The 23,236-nt window shown below is 26.9% G+C and overlaps 1 protein-coding gene across 2 annotated transcripts in view; it reads right to left on the bottom strand.

Annotated features, from left to right (window-relative positions):
* Positions 1 to 23,236, bottom strand: part of LOC107448937 (U-scoloptoxin(19)-Tl1a) — a 60,634-nt gene that overhangs the window by 19,907 nt on the left and 17,491 nt on the right. The window contains exons 1-2 of one of the 2 annotated variants that reach the window (XM_016064310.5): positions 18,747 to 18,986; positions 666 to 802 (exon numbers count right to left, since the gene is read on the bottom strand). In XM_016064310.5, coding sequence (XP_015919796.1) covers positions 666 to 750 — 85 coding nt within the window. In that variant the 5' untranslated portion in view covers positions 751 to 802; positions 18,747 to 18,986. Of the gene's footprint in view, positions 1 to 665; positions 803 to 18,746; positions 18,987 to 23,236 lie in introns of those variants that run through there. The other variant, XM_016064309.5, reaches the window with a different exon arrangement.

The raw sequence follows: 23,236 nt of genomic DNA, 5'->3' as shown, positions 1-23,236 counted from the left end.
AACCTTTGCTCATTATTCACTTAGAAAATTAAACTAGGATAAAAACTAAAATAGAACCTTGGGAGCATGTAAAGTAGATAACTGTCCTAAACTTAAAATATTATTTGAAGATAACAAAAAATAAATAGAATATAATAATAAAATTCACATATAACTTGTTGATATGTTGGTATCAACAAGTTGTGCATGAAGCACTGCTTAACAAAATGAAGTAAAAATATTTCGCCCTTCAAATTAAGCATGATAATAACAATTTCGAATATACCCTTTTGACACCTCATAAAAGTCGAAAGGATTTCAAACCATCTGATCCCAAATGTAAATCTACACTGTCTCAATCTAAGAAAAATTTGGAAGCATTAAAGCTCCTCATTACTTATTCATAGCATGGCCACAGGTCTTAAGTGCTACTTTGGAATCAACTTCCTTCATGTTCCTCCCATTAAGAGCTTTAAGGGAAACGCATATGGGATTCACACAAATCCCCAATTTTTTTTTTCTTTTAGAAAATAATCGCCGGTGCAGAAGATAAGAGGACTTTCTTATCCTTCTTCTGATTGTTATTCCATTATTTATATAGCGTATAAAGAATGTGCAGAGTTATCAGGCAGAGTTCTGAGGGAAGTTGGAATCGGAGGAAGGTGGAAAGAGGATGACATCCCTACCTGTAACCATGGTTACCCAGAGCATGAGAAGCACAACAGAGAAGACGGCAGAGCTGCAGGGCCCCACACTTCGCTCACACATCATTGCTGCATGCAACCAGCTTCTCGATGACACCAGCACACGATGTTGTCCAGGTCTGCAACACAACAGAATGCCATTTATTACGTAACTTTTTATCTCATTTTTTGTTTCTGTTTTTAGGATAAATCCGTGACTCGCCTTATCCGATAATCTGAAGGTAAGAAATGTTTCATTTTTTTACAGTCTTATTCGATGTTGATCGGGAATTTTGCCACACGTTGAAATGTTGATAGGTAAGTAAGTTATCAGGAAAGGATAAGGCGAGTCTCTCATTTTTTTTCTTTTGCTTACTTTGTTTCTGAATGTTATCTATTAATTTCTCTTATGTTATATTCTAGCATCAACAGGTAGGCTTTTGATGCTTAAGAAATATATGATATATTTATGTCGGTTTTCGAAGCAGTGATAATTTTTATCAACTTTTACATTGTAGTAGAGATATTTATATTTCCATTTAAATCAAAACTATGAATACATCAAATTTTTAAGCAATAAATAGCCGAAAGGACCTTTAGATTTTTTTGTCATATTTATGAATCAAATAAAAAAAACTTAAAAATTTATGTCTTATTTTGATTGAAGAAAAATTTTTAAAATAAATTAAAAATCATTAAAATTTTATTACTAAAATACAATATGTATAAAATTACGGAAAATGTAAATAAATGCATAAAATTGAAAAAACTCGTTTAAAAGACTATAAAAAATAATATAGGCATAAAAATTGCAGTTGAAAATACTATATTCAGTACAGTTTGTATCTTTACTTTTTCAATTTGGTTTTTCGTTTTTAAGATTTTCAATACAATTTAATTTAGTATTATCTACATATAACTTTTGCATAATATTGTTATGGTATATTGTTTTAAAGTCTAAAAAACTGGATTGAAATAAAACACCATTTTTATACTATTATTTTCATTATTAAAATTTAAATTCAACAGATTTAGATAATAACGTATAATAACAGTGTGATGAATTTATCGAAAAGTCATTGCGGATAATTAAATTTATGAAAACATCATCAACTTATTTTTGATTTGTATACCTGTTGCCGAATAAGAATAGATAAATTTATTTTATTAATTATTAATTGAATGATCACTGCATAGTGTTTCAACAATAAATAATTTGTCATGAATATTTAATAATTTTGTATAATGCCTCCATTTCTTCCAATTTGAATAACTTATTCCAATTACTATTAACTTTTGTTTTAAAAACAAGCATAATTAGTTTAGATTTATTTGTGCAAGGCTCTTTGTGTAAGTAAATTTTCAATCAACAAAATGTTTTGCTTGTTTTGTATATTTTGCTACATATTTTACTTTTATTTAAAAATTTGTTATTTTGGATTGAACACGAGAGAATATGGTCGTTACAATTCTCATTATTTCTGATACTTAGTAAATTTACTCGGTTAAATTATGACATACGTAAAATTTAAAAAAAGATCAAATAATTATTTATATAGTGCAATTAAAATTGTTAAATATATAAATTCAAACTTATGTTGATTCTAATATTTTGGATTAAAATCAGTCCATTGATCTATTGGTTTTTATCCTTTTCTTTAAAACAGATGGTGTTAATTAATTCTCTTGAATAAATTCTCGAACATATTTTATGTAAAGCTGTTTAATTTTGTACTGATTACCATTACTGAGATATATTGTAAATAATTGACTTCTTTCACCGTATCCTGACAGGAAGGTTGTTCTTTGACAGTTTAGGCTTCTTTTGAGAAGAATGTGGTGATTTAAAATTAGTTTATCTTTAAATTCAATGCATCTTTAGAATATCAAAAATTAATAGAACCATGTTTTCTAATATCTTCTGGCATTGGAGTGAAGTAGACTCCATATTCCAACACGATGATAGTACTCTTCAAAATGCAAATTCTTCTGAGCGATTAACTTTTTACGAAAATCATTCATTCCAGCAATATATTATCCAGGATTCTTTTACAGTTAAAAATATTTCAGATAGGTGTACAAGAATTGTCTGGGCAGAATATACTACAAATAATGCGAATTAAAGCACGATATACATCGGAAACAGTTTTAAATTTAACTTCTGTGATACTAGAGCCTATATTTTTTTAAGTAATCAAGTTAAATTAAAATACAAAAAACAATTTTAAATGATATCATAATTTATCTAAATATTCCCTATCGTTTTAGGAAAGCGTGAAGTAAATACTTTTTTTAAATAATAGTTTTGGAATTGTAAATTGAGACATGGATAATAACAAGAATTTAAATATGATTATAAAATCAACTACCTTTTTGTAATTGCCATATTGTTTACTTTATTTCTTTTTATCTGTTTCATAAAATGCTATTACTATAGACTTAATACAAAATTTATCAATGAATTGAAGAAAAATATTAATGCAGTGTCTCGTATAAGACTAAAAAAATTTTTGGAAACAGTATTTAGGTTCAATATTTAACAATTTTTTTATTTATTAGCTTTTAACTGAGATATACGAGCGTTTTGGACAAGTCAGATTTTGAAGCACTCTGATGCAATAAATTTTTAAAGAATCCAATTTTATTGTTGCGGAACATTTAAAATTAATTTTCCCAGTTACAACCATCATGCTATCTATCTGGATCAAGCCTGCAATATTTTTCATCAAAGACTGGTACACTGCTTAGCTTTGATTGTTTGAAAATGGTTTTCTACCTTTTCATAGGACCAATTTTATTTGTGTTGTCAGGCAATTGATTTATAGATTTTATTTACAAATGATACATTCTTTGACTTATTTCGTGCTTTATATTAATGATTGTCGAAAAGAGTTTAAGGAAATAATGCTACAATTTTATCAGTCTTTTTTTTAATGAGTTAGTTCGTTCTTTGCAACTAAGACGCAAATGTACTTCCTTAACTCGTTTATAAATAATCCATCGGATTAAGCATAGGTCGTTATTTTAATAATAAATAATGATTTAAATAATTAATATTTTAATAATTAGGGAGGAATGTAAGATCTTGAACTAATTTTAAATCATTATTTTTTATGCAAAATATAATAGTTAATTTTTGTTATTATTTAATTAGCTAATACTAAATTATTAATTAATTAAATATTATTTTAATATTTATAATTATAATTATCATAATTTTAAAAAATGACATTATTATTTATTATTTTTATACAATTTATTAAATTATTATTAATTTGAGTAATTAGTAAATTTATTAATTACTAATTTTATTAACTATTAACTTATTATTATTCTATTAATATTTTAGTCCAAGAAAATAATTAATATGATTTCGAAATTTCATGGTAATGCGTTTATCTATTAATGCAGTATAATTTTTTGTTTCTCAATGTAGTATAAATACGCTTGTTTATTAATGTGTATAAATGCTTTTGTCTATTAATGTAATTTTTTTATGAATGGATTTTGTTATACATTTCGTAAATCTTTTCTAAGTGAGAAAAGTAGGTCCAAGATACAATTTAGTGTTGTACCTAAGACTACCATAGGTTGTACCTTGAAATATTGGATGTTACTTCCTGGATAACAATTATTTTCCATTATTTCTTTTAAGTTTGTTAGTTGATTGAATCTGGATATTTATACAATCAAAACTTACTTTTCATTTTGCTTGCAAGCTTGCAAAAGCTTGAAAAAATCAAGGTAATCGTAAACGCAATACCAAAAAGAAATAAAAAAATTAATTGAAGTATTTAAAAAAATATATAGCTTTTCTAGGAACATAAAAACTGTTACGCATTGTGAACGGCATAGCCCACAGAGAAATAGATTTTTGCTCACTGGACCTGTTGCGCATACTCGGAATGGGTCTTCGGTACAAGAAGCATACCCTTTTTGATTTTATTAGGCCTAACAAAAATAGTTTTCTTCAAAAAAAAAAAGATATTTTATCTAAAAATGATAATTTGTTACGTATCTTCCTAAGTTATGTTTTCAAATGCAAAGATTGTCGCTTTTCATTTTCTAATAAAATGGATTGAAAAACTATTCAGTAAATATAAAATTAAAAAATGTTCTTCTACACATTCTTGTAACACCTAAATTGGTCACCACATAGCAGACAATATCTTTTGTTGCGGGTATCAACTACTCATACTGAATGTAAAATTTCCTGTGGCGTAAATAATTAGATTTGTCCGAGGCACAACCAGTGGTCAGTAAAATCTATAATTTTAGAAGTTAGTACTACAACTTCTTTATTAGAAATGTACTATTACTGCAACTATTTCTTAATATAGTGATTGCAAACTGCTTTTCGAAATATATTACTACTTAACTACTTTTAGGAGAGCACTTCGTTGTGGAATTCAATTTACTCTCATGTTCAAAATTGACAAAAATGGAGAATATTGCAAGAAAAATATTTTCGTTCAGCCTGCATTTTTATTCCTTTCTTTATAGCGAATATTTATTTCTCGAAATGATAGACAATTATCAAACATTTATGATTTTAATGAATGTTTAAAGTTTAAGTTCACTGAGAAAAACCGAAATTAAGTACATTGGGAACATTTTCATTGTGTCCGTTGATGGACTCGCGTAAGGTTTGCACCAATTAGATTCGAAAAATTAGTTGTATTTCGCACCTTGTTCTATTATTAAGATAATGTTGTAATGTAAAAATTGTTGCATCGAATCACTACAAACTGATTTTTTTCCTATTTTTTTCCTTTTTGTATCGCATTACTCACTAAACTACTTTTTTTCGAAAAGAAACCCATCACACTAGAAACTAAGGCAAAAGTATTTATTAAAGTAGTTTCGTTACTTGTAACACGCTAGTACCAACCTATAAAACTCTCTCGTACTGAATGAAATAGTTATAGTAAGCAAAATAAACTAAGATTATGAAACTGGATAATTGTGCTTCATAAATTGTAAAAGATCGTAGCTTTAAAATTGTCTGTTTCCTTCATAACTCAAATTATGCATTCCGAAATTAAATTCTAAGGAAATTTTAATTTCCTGGTAATAAGCAAAAATTACCCTCAAGAATAATTATTTATTGAAGGTGAGCGAAATGAAATTGTTAACAGTTAATTTTGACCTTTTAAAATGTGATATTACTAACTAAAATAATCACTTTCAAAAATTTTTCTTTATGTCGTCTAAAAAAAACATGAATGCACCTAAAATTAGAGAGTTTTCGTATTAGTTTATAATATTACCTAACAATCTTTATACTATTTAATAACTGCGTCATATAATTTAATGACCTTCTGTATGTTAATAATTACATTACTAATTCTAACAAAGTATTTATTATGTTGAAATATAAAATTTTTATAGGTATATAAATATATTATTGTCATTAAGTATTGTTAAGAGCAATAAATCTATGCGGAAAACAGTGGCGACTAGCAACAATAGGCATTTGTCGCAAGATGCATGCCTCATTCCGTATAAGTCTCAATCCTAAACTCAAAAGTTTTATAGTTCATATGTATTGATAGTATCATAATTCTATTTTTTGCTTTATTTGAATTTCAGCTTCTTTTTATTTTTATGCAAACATCACTTTCTTCTGTCTGCAAATCTCTTGTGATGAACGAATACATTGTACCATGATCTTACATTTTTATTTGGCTATTTAATTGATTTCAAATAATAAAAGATAATGTTATTAAGTCTCTTTTGTTTGTTGGAATCTCTGCTAGAAAAAATTTATTTAGAAGCTTCAAAATGGCAATACAAGTTGTATGATGGTATCAAGGCTGATATCTTACCCTACTTTAATTTGATATTGATTTTCAATATTTATAGTTAAAATAGCAATATTAATACTGTTCTTTACATTCGCATTTTGGAGTGTTTCTATTGTTTCAAAAGCAAATATATGTTAAATAAAGTAAGTGCAAATTTTCATACACATTTTATCATAGGGCAAAATTAGAAAATTTTGATACTGGCTAGCTGCCAGTTGTAGCATTTTTAAAAATAACCTTTTTTAAAAAATGTGACTGCCTCATTTCCAAATCGGAAATTTTAGACTGTTTAAAAAAAGCAATGCTGATATTAAAAATGTAAGGCATTTCTTTTGAAACATTTCTCAACACGCGGTAAAAATTACAAGGTTCGAAATTGAATAAAAATTTTAAGAAACTAGTGTGAAATTTTAGTTTTTGAATGTTATAAAATATCCATAATAATTTCATATTTATTTTTTAAAAAAATTATCTATGAAAAATTATCTATAAAATGCACATGTTTTGTATTTTTGAAGAAAAAGTAACAATCGGATGACGACTGGCCGTTTACTATATTTAGTTCCTCTTGCCCTGAAAAATTTAACATCAAATTACGGTGAAAAAAAAATACAAGCACTAAGGGACCCGGTACTTTTTTCGGTAAAATCCATATTTACGGGAACATGTTACGAAACAAAAATTCTGATATGCCGTAATTTCTTACACTAATAATTATCGTAAAATCACTTGTTCATTCTAATGAAATAAATATCACTGCAAAAATTACGGTTTAAAATTTTCGGTAAAAGTGAATTTTACGGTAAAATTGATTTTATGGATGAGCACCGGTACTTTATCCTGTAATTTTATCCGGAATATTTTACAGTGCTTTTGCCCATGTTTACCCTTAATTTTGCCCTATAACTTTTATGCTGCTTCTCTAATCAAAACATTTTAATTTGGTTTATCCACTTTATTATTCCATGACTCTACTCATGTTGTTCAAACTTAGACAATAAGAAATTTCTACTTATATTTTCTTCAGTGTAATCGATTTTTTATGGTAATTTTACTTAACACTTTAACATGCAACAGGAAAGGGGCAATAATATATATTTATGAGTCATATCCAATCATGAGAACAGACATTTTACGTGTTTTTGTTGTATATTGATCATAATAGTTACTCTTTTGACTATTGAATTATTGAGCAAATTTTAGATCCAAGGCAATGGCATGAGATCACGCTATCCAGTGTCGTTTTAATATAATATGAACATCTCAGGAAATCGATATAGCGTTGAAATTTATTTTTTTTTAAAAATGACAAGCAAAAAGCCAGTAGACTTATTTTCAGCGTTATTTGTTTCTATGTAATGAGTTATTCTTGGGAAAACAATTTAATATAGATAGTAAAATTGTATGCTTTTAAGCATCTAAAATCTGTACAGTACGCAAAAAAAAGTAAATAAATAAACAAAACACTTTCAGTAACTTTTGATCTACATATCGAATTTTCACGTATTAGGACTCAATCTTAATGGTTAGATGGGGTGACTTCTGGTAAATAATTGGTGTAGACGATATTTTAGGTTACGAAATCAGGCAGAAAAACTTTTCTGAGCACACATTTTTTTATGGATTTGGATTCCTTATTCCCTCTTAATGAAGGAATTTAATAATAAACTAAATTTATAAGCGAAGTTTATAATTGTGAGCAAAACTTCTTTGATTTGCATAAAATAAGAATCTCGAGACATGGTGAAATGCACAAAAAGTAAGCGCAACATTAAAGGGTCCAAACTAAGGATAGCTCTCTTTTTTTTCATGGAACTGTGACCCTCTATATTTTGAGGGTAGGATATCAAAATCTGCCATTAAATCGTATGCAGCACAGAAAAAATTCGTTTTTGTGTCTTATTTCATAAGTTAAAAAAAGCAATGCACTAATAATTAGCAATGCACCAATTGTCTGCACTAATTAATTAGCATATTGGAGGTTATCTTGTAAACCATTAACTTTGAGTCCTAGTACGTGAAAATCCGATGAAATCTATAATTCAGGATTTCTTCCCTTTTTTTCCATTTACTTTACGTAATTTATTGTAAAAAAATATTTAAAAATATTAAAAATAATTAAAATCTCCAGGATTCCACAAAAATCCAAGATATACAAGTTAAAGTTTTTTTTAAACAAAAAATAATATCCAAACGTGAGAAATTTCAGTTTGTCAATAAGTGGACAAAAATTAGATATTATTATTATTTAAAAATAATCTTCCATACTTGCGAGAGAAACAATAATAAATTCAGCATTAAAATCTTTGTGAGAAAACATTAATTTCTATAGAAAAAACTAAAAGAACTTTAGTTCAAACAAACCTTAACAAGTAAAGTCAATTTTCCTTCATTATAATTTATATTTCCAATGAAGAAGAAATTTACCATATCGGATTGCATTAAAAATAGTTAATCGCAAAAACTTTTTATTGTTTATCGCTCTTTATTTCAAGTTGTAGGACCTTGGGTAACATTACAGAATTTCCTTAATTATGAAACTTTTTTCAATTAATAATATTGGAAACCGGTTTTTATTACAAGAAAACCAACAATTTAAAATAGTAAAGATCCGAGGTTAACGGTAAGATGATTAAAATACTAAAGCGACCAAATATAAACTTAATTATCGAAAATAATAATTTTGCCCGGACATTTTTCCTCTAGCTTTATTTATTAATCAATTGATTTTCTGACTATTAGAACTAAAAGGTTTGAAAGAAGTTACTACCATGGGATTTATTTAATTTTTAAAAGTATAATTAAATTATATACTTTCGAAAAAAATAATATTGTATCAATGATTTTATTTTAATCTCGATAGATTATCATACTATCAAATATCTATTAATTGAAAATGACAGCAGTATATGAATATTTACACCTATTTTTATGTTTACTTTTAGTAAAAAATTAAGCTTCGCCAACTCTTAACAAAAGAAAAAAAATTACAATCAACAATCAATATTTAAAACTGTATATCTGTTAAGATAATGAATATTTTGTTAGGTTTCCAATATTTATATTTGATATATTTCTATGTTTGCATATTTTAGGCAAATGAAAATGACATCTTTTTGAAATATTCTGCTTTTTTATTTTCTGTTAATCAATGGGAAAATCGACTATAAGTGCTTAAAGATAAAATAGGCTTGGACTATCATAAATGAAAGTTGCTACCATTTTTCATTTATTTGAAAAATACCAATTATAAAATGCAAGGATTCCGAAGTAAAATCGATAATAATGACTAAACTCAATTACTGAATACAAATAGCATCCCTTTAAAATTTAAATGAGAAAAATATAAAATACTTGTAAAAAATAAATTGAAGTCACGCGCCTTGAAACTACACGTGATTAGACAATAGATGCGAAGCGAGATGATAGATTGATGATCATTTAAAGCATTTTAATTTATTCTTTTGTTGAGAGTCTTAATATACTTAGATATTATATTTTTGTATTTTTTCAACAAAAAAAAAGTTTATAGCTTTCTGAAAAATAATTTATTATTATCCTTAAGTAATATGCACACATATTGATTGATATATTAGCATAAAAATATTTTTAAATTAAGGTTCTTACAATTATTTGTAAATAAATATACAATACCAGTTAAAATTTCATGTACTTGCTTTTCAAACAACATTCACATTCATAAAGAAGATTGTTTATTTGATGGACCAAAAAACCTTTTCATATAGAGAAAATTATAATCTAAGCATTTTTCTTACAAGCTCTGAAACCCTTTCACAAAAATATTTGAAAATTATTTGCTTTGCATTACTTAATTTTTTTTAAAAAAAAACATATTTTTTATTATTCCTTATTTTTAATAAATTTATGTCAAATTTTTAAAACCAAAACTTGTAAGTTTTTACTTTACATGAAAAATCTCAGTAGAGCTCTTACTTATATTTGTTTTAAATTTTGTTGAAAATTCATCAAGTTGTAAGACTTAATTTGTAATGAGAAAAAAGTCTGGTCAAAATTACCAGAATGTGGTAGAGCTTACAATGTTTCTGGCTCTATGGGGACACAAAGAAGTACTTTACCGAAGCACTTCGGTAATGATTTTTGTAAAATTAGCAATAAAATATGATTTAATAATATCTGATAAAATTTGGTGAAAGTAAAATTTGGTGATTTCATTGTGATGACTTGATCATGGCATAGAAACCATTCATTTGGTTAAATTTACTTTTCAGTCTAGTATTTTTTACTAAATGTGTGGCAATATGACGTATAATTTGAAAACCATAATTTCCAATTGACTGCTACTTTATGAGCTGAAAATTACCAAATAAATGGTTTAAATACCGTATATTTTGGTTTTTAATATCAGAATTAGGTTTATTTTCTTTTTTACCTCAAATTTCATTTCCATATAGCAGAATAATTTTAACAGAATTTTTTTCCCCGGGTAAAACTGGGAAATTTTGTTTTTTAATTCTCACAATAAGACACGTAATAAAATAATGCAAAATAGTAGTAAAAACAAATAATTATACTTATTTAGTATTGCTAGACCAAATTTATTATAATATTTATTTCATAAGCATATTTTTAATTTATATATTCGATGTTGCAATCGATTTTGTTGATGTAATTTAAGCGGAAAAACTAATAATCTACCAATAATACCGATTATTAATAAATTTTTAATTTCAAGCAAATTACTTCGAATATATTAAACACAAAGAGCGAAAAAATTTAACATTACTCACACTTTAGCTTGTAGTTAAGAATTTTGAAGAAGTGTGAGTGAACTTTGCAAATTATTAAAATTCAAAGGAATCAACACTAAAATTTCTGAAATTTAAAATTATGACTTTTTAGTATTTACAAGAAGCAGATTAACATGTAAGAATTTAAAAAAAGTAAGAAATCTCCAAAATATACTTTTTATTATTACTAATTAATTATGCAATTTTAATCACGTTTTATTTTCAAAACTCTGCTGTTTTTCTTCATACATTTGTGACATTTTGCCTCATTTTTATAATCGCTGACAAGAGATGGGAGAAACTCAACAGTTGTGAATAAACTGTTACGAATCATTCACCATTGCACTTCAGTCACTGACCTTTATTTCTGAGAATCATTTCATATTTCGAAAATTTCATAATTTGATGATTTTTCTACTACATCATTCCTTTCCAGTCTTAGGAAATTTGTTTTATTTTTGATCCTGATTATCTGGTTTCTCTCCTTACGCCATCACACCTGTTTCTTATCTTCATACTTTTTGTTTTCTTCCTTGCTCAAGCTTGTTCCTCTTTCCCCACTGGTCAAACTCCTTTTTTCTTTATTACAACGTGCTTTCTTTGGGCCGATCTGTGTTTCGAAACGAAGGAAAATATTTGTTCGCAGAACCGAAACTATAGTATGCTTTTTTTTGTACTCATATTTGCGCTTTATTCACGCTGTTTTGTTAAATTCATTGATAGCACATAATGTACCTTATCTTCATTGGATATTCGTTTAAGTTTTGATGAAGAAGAATTGGAGGGCTTTCTTTCTTTGTTTGTTTAATTATTGATTATACTACTTTCTTCTCCTCTATCCAACTTGATTGTAATTGTTCTTCTCTCATTCTGGGTTTTGACACTGAGGAAAGTTCTTAGTTATAGAACCAAAACTATAGTAGGTGGCTAGTTTTTTAATTTTATTTGTGCCTTGTTGACGTTGTTTAGCCTTATTCCAATATGAAAAAATATCTTTTCTTTAATTTGAAACCAAAAAAAGCATATTTACAGAAAATCACTACACCATATAAGAAAAGAATTCCTGAAGAAGAATCTTAAAGTCTTCTTTAGCCATTTATAATGGAAAGGGAAGTATATTTCCCATCAAATTCATCAATTTTTAAAAGTCGATAAGAGGCTATTTTTCCACCTATGATTTGGGTGGCCAACTGTTGCTAGCTTCAACATATAAATTTTAAAAAAAGCAATAAAGAGAGCATTTTTTTAAAATTAATGTGGATAACATTAAAGGTTACGTGTGGCGAAGAAGGGAGGCTGATGAAGGGGAGCTATTTTCTCTTATGCTTTCGTTCATTTCATCATTTATAACTTATTTGTATTTATAAACACAGAATTTATATATTCGGTGATTTACAAGCACATAAATTCAAGTTTATCAAATTTTTCTGCTATAGGTAAAATTTTGAAAAATCCCATCTCACCTTCCTACTAAAAAGTGGAGCTAAAATCAAATTAATTTTAGGTGATACATTATATAAATTTCTTTATTAATGAATCTCAATCCTAGAAATGCTTTAACCTAACATTACTCGAAAAAATGGTCCTATGGAAAACCAACTGAAAAACTGAAATATTTCGATTATTTTACCTTCTTTTTTTGATATCAGTAAAAAGAATAGGAAGCAGTAAAAGGAATAAGAGAAATAACTGTTTTATAATATGGTTGGGACAATATTCCAATTAGAAACAGGAGAGGAAAATATGCATTTTTGATCAATACCCCAATGTGCAAACTTGAAAGCTGTCATTCAGACTTTCCTTTTCTATAGAAAGGTAGGAAATCATTAATGGATTCGGAAAGTTATTTTCAGCTGTCTTTAGTGAGATCGAAAAGAGAATTGTTTCGTAACAAAAGGAAAAATAATCTTTTTATTTTACTTTATTCTGGATTTATCAAAGGTTGGATGGAACGTGAAAGACGATAAAAAGAGATTTGCTACTTACCATGAAGAAAATAAAACGTTTTTATTTTTAGAATCATTTCTTCGCCGAAAGATGGAAGCAAATTTCCGAAATAGTTGCATTGCGTATAGTGGAAAGTGTGATTCTGAAAATTTTGCTTGAATGGATCATCTTCACACTCTGATCTCGTTATTATACTTTCTCTTCAAAGCGGAAAATCTTTTCCGAAGTACTTGAGGGAATTATTCTTTTATTGAAATTAATGGCAGAGATGGATAGAATTTAGTTTTTCAGATCCTGAATTTTCCTATACTTATTTCTTAAAATAAATCAATTAAATTTCTCTCTTCACAAACAATTAAGAATAGTTCCAGCTTCAATTTTTAAGAGTGTAAAATAATAAGATATTTTAGAAAAAAGGATCATAAAGTATATCTAGGATAATAATATCTTAAAAACCCCTCCATTTTAGTTAATTTTTACCAATTTATTCAATAGAAGTCATGACTAGATCAAATCCGGAATTCTTAATCAGGTTTACTAAAGACTTTGTATTATGAAAATTGTATCACTATTTTCAAGAAAAAAAGTTTTTTATTAAGGATTTGGATAAAGATAAGTAATTTAATACTGCGTATAAGGCTATATGGGAATGTTTGACCTATGGGCTTGGTATCTTTTATTCTGGAACTGAGCAAAATAATGCAATAAGTGGCTTGGAATTGTTTCCTGTTTTAAAAGAAAACTGTTTCATATTTTAAAAGAATATGGATAGAATAAGTGGCTTGGAATTGTTTCCCATTTTAAAAGAAAACTGTTTCATATTTCAAAAGAATATGGGTACTAATTGGACAAGTACCTTTTATTGGAAAGCGCAAATGATTAAATTTGCAGAAAAATAAATCAGTAACAAAATTTGCCACCCCTGGGCAAAATAACTACATTAATCTGCATGGACAAAGGATCAAACCGAGATTGCATTACATTTGCCGGGATTTCAGTCAATACAGCTTCAAAACTATTCTGTAGTTCGTTGATAGTAATATTTGGTGAGTGGAGGCGTGCCAGACACTCAAAAACCATTAACTACACTTTTTCAATAGCTCAAAAGTCATGAGAACATAGTGGCCATAGAGACTGTTAAAGATGTTTTGCATCAAAGAAGGTTTAGACTGTATGCGCAGCATGGAGTCTGCACCATCATGCTAAAAATAGAATTAAAAAGACTTCAAAACTAGGGCAAAGCCATAAGTCTAAACACGTCTGTAATTTAATCGTTGGAACTCAAAATGGCATGAATGCAAACAAGAGTTGATTGACTTATAAAAACAATACGATGATGGATGATGGACCTGTATGACGATGTTGAATGCAAGTAGGCAACATGTGTTCTTGATGATCCGGCACGAAAACGAATATGGTCGTGATGGTTTTACAATCCAAAATTAGACTTATTAATTTTAGTTTCAAAATAAACAACATTGTTAATTTATGCGGAAAAAAAATTAATATTTTCTATAAAATGCAAGATCAACAACAATTCAGCAGCAATACAGAATTATCGAGAAAGTTTAATTTCATCAAGGAGCCATCCCTTATCCTTTGTAAAAACTCCATTTGGTCAATTTTGAAGCAACTTTGAAGAGCCTTCTATAGGTCTTCTGAGTTTCGTGGCATCTGCTTATGGGCATCATTGTCCAGTTCATTCCCCAAGAGTTCCGATTGAAACCAAAAATTTCAAACTTTTGTTGGTCGGACCAGAGGCTATTGTGCTTTGTCCAATTTTTTATGTTGTTTTGGCCATATCATTTTTTATTGCAGTTCAGAGAGTGGTTTCTACCACAATCCTACTTGCAACCCGATCTTCTGTTTGGATATATATATATATATATAATTATATCTTTGCTGTAAATCATAATTTTAAAATCTGTAAACGCAATGAAATTAAAAAAAATTTAAAATATATAATATAGCAAACGCTGGAACCATAAACTGCAAGTATCGTTTTCTTTAAAATTTAAGATGATTAAAAAGAGTGTAAAAAAGCATAACAAAAAAGTATTTCGAATAATGGAGAGGCTAACCAATTTATAAAAATATTCTATTTTTACGCAAATTAACCTTGCTATCTGACAAGTCTTGTAATTACTATGAACTAATTTTCTTTGTACGGAATATTTTTATCAAACTTAAACTTATTTTTTTTCAAAGAAAGCAAAAGCAAAATACTTTATCTTACAAACTTTGCTATAAATAGAGAACATAGTGGGTCGCGTCTACATCAAATAGTTTTAATAAGACAAGAATTCCAATCTGATTTAGTGTTTTGATGAAAATGTTTTTATAGTGTCAAATTTTGATTTTCAAGTTGTGTTCGATTTCATTAAAGTTTAAAGTATATACTGTTGTATATATTATAGCAATATAGTCTATATCAAGTTGTTGCGCTAAACTATTTATTAGAGATTATTCAATAATTTAAAATTCATTTTTATTTTTCTTCTTGGTGAAGTGTTACAGAATTTTAGCTTTTAAAAGCAGTATTTATTTAATATGAGGAAATTTGTAGAATAGCCAACGCAAATGATTACAGAGTTACATAGTATTAAACTATCTGCTTTTAGTTCTAAAGTCACATTTCATATCGTCATTAGTTTTTATCATGAAATTGAAGATTTAAATTTAACCCCGCATATAAATCATTAATGCAATATATTTTCGTTATTACTTAATTCGTAATTACTTAATAGTTAACCTAGTATAATTGTCAGTTATACACTGTTGGATATTTCTTGGAAAAAATGGTTAAATAAATGTTTTTATTGTTATTTTACCATATTGAAACAAAACAGTCAAACAACCATAAATAAGATCGTAATAAAACTGTTAATTGTGGGAAATACCTAGTATAATTGTCAGTTATACACTGTTGGATATTTCTTGGAAAAATGGTTAAATAAATGTTTTTATTGCTATTTTACCATATTGAAACAAAACAGTCCAACAACCACAAATAAGATCGTAATAAAACTGTTAATTGTGGGAAATACCTAGTATAATTGTCAATTATACACTGTTGGATATTTCTTGGAAAAAATGGTTAAATAAATGTTTTTATTGTTATTTTACCATATTGAAACAAAACAGTCAAACAACCATAAATAAGATCGTAATAAAACTGTTAATTGTGGGAATTCATTTTTAAAAATTCATAACGTACTGAAAACTATTATTAAAAGTTTAGTAATCAGTTGTAATAGCGTGCATAGACTTTTGCTTATGTCGGAAATTCTTGATTCAAAATATAAACTAAGTATTCAGTTATTAGTCAAATTATTAAAAACTAGTTAGTAATCTTAATAATCTTAATTAAAGAACAATCAAAATTTAAATATTTAAAAAATAGGGAAAATTCAGTTATATGCTATGAAAGCGTGCATATATTTTTGTTGATTTAGAATTTTGCTTTATTTAATTTTAGAAATGGGCCGACAAATTTTTAGTCTAAATTTTAAACTTAGATTGTAAATAAATCTTATCAAATAAAACAAATCAATGTCTATCATTTAAACTAGTCATTTATTTTAGGTAAGCAAGGCAACGACTACATCACTGAATTAATTTCCTTTTATTAAAATAAACCTGTTTAAACATGAACAAAAATTTTTAATTTTGTAAATTGTCGACTTGAATTTTACGATTAAATGGTTACGTTACTTGTACTCATTAAATACGAATTTTTAGAAAGAAATATGTAACAATAAATTGGAATTTAGTGATGCTACAGCTGAAAAAGAAAATAAGTTATCCGTCGAAAACAGATGTAAGAGTCATGTCATAAATTCTTAAAAACTACGAAAGCAGTTCATTCCTTAATTTTATGTAACAAGGTAAATTCTATTAAAAAGAATAAGGAAAGATAGCTACCAAAACAAATACCAGCGTATTTAAAGTAAGTTATAATTTAGAAATATTTTCTTAACTTTTAGTTTTCTACAAAATGCTTTTACAAAGTATCCCAAGAACACTTATATTTATTAAGGACAACAAAATATTCGCTTTATGTATTCATTATTATAAACTTGCATTTATTTCTCTAAAATTCATTGTTATAACAACGGAAGAAAGATATTGTTCCCGATATCATTTGTCAGTGCTTTAGTTTGAGCAATTATATACCAATATATTTAGCGCAATCATTTATTTATTTCTCCAAAACTCATTTTTATAACAACGAAGAAAATAATTGAATAATAACGATGCTTAATTTGGTAATTTTATCTTGATACCTAATAGCATGCCATAAAAAGGATTTATTCCATTAAATTTACTTTTTAGTTGTATATTTTTAACTAAATGTGTCGTAGTAAGAACTGTAATTTTAAAAACTAGAATTTCCGGTACACTGCTTCATATCATCGAAAAACTGATTAATCGATTGGGTTAAATATCATATATTTTGCTTTTAAATATCAGAAGTATATTTTTTCTTAACAGAAGTACCTTTTCCATACAGTACGGTAACTTCACCAAATTTTTTTCCACTGTGTAGTATTAAAGAAAGAGCTACTTATTAACAAAAGCTAAAAACGCCTTTATAAATTTTAAGCTTCGTATGGCGTATGTGCCTAGGTCGCGACATCAAATTCCTAAAGCTTACAATCTCAAATATTATAAGAGAATAAAAAAATTAAGAAGATTTATCATCTTAACGAATTTAGAAAGTAAATATGGTTTGTTTGAACAGTATACCTAATTACCCTTTACAATATTTCCTATCAAAATTAATTTTCATTGGAAAAAAGCTTATAAATAAAAATTAAAATTCTTTGCTCCATATTTGGTAATAATTTGCTCCATATTTAGTATTTCCTTACTCAATATTAGACAATGAATCAAAAATTTATATCCTCACATAACATATATACGATCACATATTGTTTCAAAAGTTAGATTTCTTTGTTCACGCATATCTTTATGAAATATACGATATAACATAACTATATATAATTATTTTAAGATTTAACTTTTAAAAAAATTCAGTATTGTGAGTCAAAATATTCGATTATTTACATTCGTAATTAATTTACATATACTTTCCAGCTAGAAAAATAGACCTGTAATTAAATTCCCAAAGGAGTAATAAAATATTCGTAAGTTAAACAATTATGCTTATACTTATAACTAATGAAATTGTCTCTTGTTATAAATTTTGAAATATCTCAACTTACATTCATTAGTAACGCTTTAAATTTACTATTATTAACTAATTTTTAATAACTATATTTAGAAGGAATTAACGTTGAATATCAAAAATAATAATTAATGTTTTCTCAAAATCCTTGAATGCAGACTAAAACTAATGTATAATGAAACTGAAAATAATTAAAATTGAATTATTTTTTGATGCAAAACTATAGAATCTATAAAAATTAATCTAAAAAAATTACCAAATCGCCTAAATTGAAAGTGTTTAATTACTCAGTAGCTATTAAAATGCCTTCAATAATGTCTCCTATCCAAGAAAATCATTTGCATTTAAAACAATTGAAATAAACTCTTACCTTTGATATTTGAAAGGAATTACTTTCTCTCTCTTAGGTCTTTAAAGAATTTAACAATCTAGTAAAAGGCGAAAAGCGTTATTTCACAAATTAAATGACATTTGGCTGAACCGATTTTGATTTCGCCAAATCTCGTAATTTGTTTAAAACAAGTCTCTTGCTTGAATGAGAGTAATTCGTGATGGCTTCGAATTGTGAAACTACAGGAAACCGGACCTTAACTCGACTGTGTTCCACTTTGAAGAGATGACCTTTGACTTAAAGAGAGAAATCAGAAACAATCATGTGCCACCTTCAAAGATAAATGTATATCTAATTTATTCATGCGTTAAAATGCCTTTTGTTTATTAATTTGAATCGTAATTTCAGTAACTGCGAGTGAACGAGAATTATTTGATTGAATATTTTTCTGTAAGTTATCACAATAAATTTTTTTTGACTGGTTTCGGTTATTATACTAGATATCATTTAGAAAGTGAATTTTTATTTCTTTAAAATTTTTCTAATTTTTAATGCGTTAAAATATGTCTTTGTTCATTAAATTAAACCGCTCCGTTTCTGCGAGGGAAAGAGAATCATTTGATTGGATATTTGTATAAGCATAATTTATTACTATAGATTATTTTTAAATGACTTGAATTATTGTTCTAGATTTCCGTTAAAGGGAGATATTTATATTTTCTGTGAAATTTTTTAACTTATGCAGGTGCGTGTGTTAAAATGCGTCATTTCCTATAAATGCAAATCGTTGTTTTAGTTACAACGAGAAAGAAGTGTTTGATTGCATATTTTTGTGCATGAATTATCAATATGAATTATTTCTGGTCATTTTTTGTTGAGAATTATTATTCTAGATTTCTTTTTGAACGAGAATTGTATATTTTCTGCAAAACTATTCAAATTATTCGTTCATTAAAATACGTCATTGTTTATTATGTAGATGTAATATAATTATTTGATTGCAAATTTGCATTCTCATGAATTATCGATATAAATTATTCCTGGTTATTTTTGATGCGAATTATTATTCTAGATTTTTTTTAAAAAGAAAATTTTATATTTTCTGCATAATTATTAAATTTATTCATGCGTTAAAATGAGTCATTGTTTATTAATTTAATCCATCATTTCCTTTAATATGAAGTAGAAGGAATTATATAATTGCATATTTATATCAGCATAAGTAATATGGATATTTTCTGACCACTTGTGATTTGAATTATTATTTTAGATTTCATTTGAAGTGAAATGTAAAAATTTTCTGCAATATTATTAATTAATTTAAAGTTTTTAAAGCAATTATCTGGGGATTTTACTAGAACTATGAAGCTGCTATATTAAATAAACAAATTTTGCAATCAAGTATAAAAACCGTTTATTCAAAATAATTTCAAGTAAAATATAATTCTTAAGAATATTTATGCAAATATGAGCAAAAACATTATGTACAATTATTTAATATTGTAAATTATTCAATTTCAAATGAAAAAATCCGAGATAGTAACAGAATCAGAACTTAAGATAATCAGTTCTTGAGTAATGAAAATTTAAAAATATTAGTTTTTTTTTGCCAAACTGATTTTGCTTAAGTTTGGTACTTTGTCAAGGAAAATTAAGCAGTTTTAAATTATGTGAAAATACATCAAGTAGCCAATTTATTATGATTACCTTACAGTAGCACGGAAATAAGATATTGCGTCACATTGTTGACACTCGTTGACGCATTGTTGACACATTTTGAATTTTCAGTACTCTGAGTAAGAAATCACACTTAAACATCGTTGTTGAATGAGTAAATTTACTAGCACTGATGATCTATCCAAATATTGAGGGGCCATTTTAACACAATAATGATTTCCTCCGTATTTCTAAGATTGTTAAAATTTCACTAGATGTTTTTCTTTTCGATGCTGGCCCCCACAATCTCCACATTTTAACCCGATTCTTTTAAATTTGTGGGATGCAGTTGAAAAAGCGCTCCCAATTGTATATGCTGAACCATCTAGTCTCATACTGTTAAAAAATCTTATTTAAGTTCCACAAATGACCTATAAACTTGTCGTTGAGTTTATATCAGTAATCAATGCTGTATAAAAAGAGGTAATCAAATGAAGCAATGTCAGAACAAAACGTCAAACCGATGAATATTTCGATGTAATCGTTGATTAAAACATAAAAATGCTTATTACTAGATATAAAAAAAACTTTAAATTAAGAATAACTAGATAATAGATATCTATAGATGCATAGATATTAATTTATTCGACACTGTTAGGATTTTCATTCTCAAATTATGTTAAAATAGCCGGCATCAGTCCATCCATCCAATTAACTATGAAGTTCACGGTAAGGATCACTTTTTACCTTTACGGTTTTGAAACCGTTAACAACTAGTATGGTTACAGAAAACATGAATACAAAACTATATGGCTTTTTAACCAGTTACAACTAGCATTACTTCAAAGCGGTAAAAAAGAAATTCAACTGCACATTGGAGATAGTTTAGCAGCTTTATAGTGCTGCCATCTATGCGTGGACGAGAGTACCGTAATCTAAGAGCCCAGGGTCTCAAATTGGGGAGTGCAGGACACTGGAAACTCTTCATGTGTCGAAGGAGATGGAGGAAATATTGACATGTCAACGTTGGGACCCGAACCCTCATTCGGTTGATCATGTGATTATCAGATTCGCCCTTTCGCCTACAATATGTTCTCATATGCAAGGGGCTAAATGGCTTCATTAGGTAAGTCTAAACTGTATTAGGTGAAAGTAGCTAATAAACGGTGTTTTTCGCAGTTAACAGTTTGAATACCATTTCATTTATGGTTCTTTGATTGCTCTGTTTGAATATGGTAAAATAACAATTAAATAAATTATTATTTAACCATTTCTTCTGAGAAATTTTTAACAGTGTATAATTATTTTTAGTTAAAAGCTTTTCTAGATGTTATTACTAATTATAGAATAAATTAATATCCATGAAATACATTAATATTTACATACACATGTAGTGCGTTTAGGATTAAGAGTAGGGTAACTTTTTTTTAAAATATTGTGCAATATTTTCATCAAAGTAAGAAATTAAAAAATCCTTAGAATCCTTTTTTGACAGAAAAATTTGGCACTGATAATAAGAACTTGATTTCGAAATTGCACTATTAAGGTTGTGACAACCTTTACTTATATATTTAAAGTATAAAAAATCACTGCTTTTATAAACTGCTTTTATAAAAAAAATATATTTTTAAATGAATTTCAACCTTTGCAAGACTATCAAAAATTTTGAGGAAATTTTGCAAAATGGAAGACGACTTAATATATCTTATTTTGGCCTATTTAAAATGAGGAAACTAATCTTGAAAAAGGATCCTCTAATAAAAGAGAAATTGTTGTTTTACTCATTTTTTTTATGAGTTTATTCTTAAATAAAATAAGAATATTAAGATATTTGGGCTTCAAACAATTCTAAATAAGTAAAATGTACGAAATGTTAAAGTTCATTTGCAATGTTTTTTATTTAAAATATTTTATTATTCTTCAACATTAAGGAATCTGAATTAAAAAAATTCAAAGTCTAATATTTTTCTGAAATATTAATTTTATTTTTAATATATATCATAAACCTCTTAAATATTTTTTAATTTAGACTAAATAATTGATAATCTGAAAATATTTAGGAAGATCGAATCATTTGAATATATTTAAGGTGAAAGTGCAATAACTACAACAATGGATATATGAAGATAAATGTTATATCATTAATATTCATCAGTGAAAATATCGCAATGAAATAAGTCACGATTTTACAACCCATAAAAATTTGCATTATTTTTTTATCTATTATTTTTAATGAACTTTTTGGTACTTGTGTGTCAAGATTCAAAAAAACTAGGTCGAACCTCTTAAAAAACATCAGTATTTCATTTACATATCAGCTGGATATATTCATAGTAATCAAAGGTTTCTAAAGAATTAATAATAGACATGAAAAAATGAATAGGTTATCCTTTAAATATTGTGATTTTCTAGATGATATAAATAAAACTCTCGTCATAGAATTTTTTTTTCTATACGTTTGAGAATCCTATTAGTTTTGAAAATAAAAGGTTACTAAATATAGATAAGCAAATGAAAGGTTTCTTAGGTATTGATACCCACTTTTATGTATAATCACTATTTTTATTTTATTTTCCAAGCTTTCTGAGAATTTTTTTCTGAAGTAGAGGCGAAAAGGAGATATTCGCCATGAAAAATGACTTTTATAAGTTTCAAAGAGAGAGTATTTATGATTTTATTTGACTAACTTTAATCCTATTGTTTAACTACTTAATACTAAGCAAAATATCTTTCATGTTAATATTCATTTTTTCCAGCTAAATTTCATATTGTGTTATTTTAGTTGGACGGCATTATTTTATCTTTAGTTTTTTAAACTGGTTTTTATTCCAAAATGAGCACGCATAGCTTACCTCATTAAAGTAATTTTATGA

This window comes from Parasteatoda tepidariorum, chromosome 11, assembly GCF_982258835.1.
Source record: "Parasteatoda tepidariorum strain Cologne lab strain chromosome 11, Ptep-v5.0, whole genome shotgun sequence".
Taxonomy (NCBI): Eukaryota; Metazoa; Arthropoda; class Arachnida; order Araneae; family Theridiidae; genus Parasteatoda; species Parasteatoda tepidariorum.
This window is presented reverse-complemented; position numbering and strand designations above follow the sequence as displayed.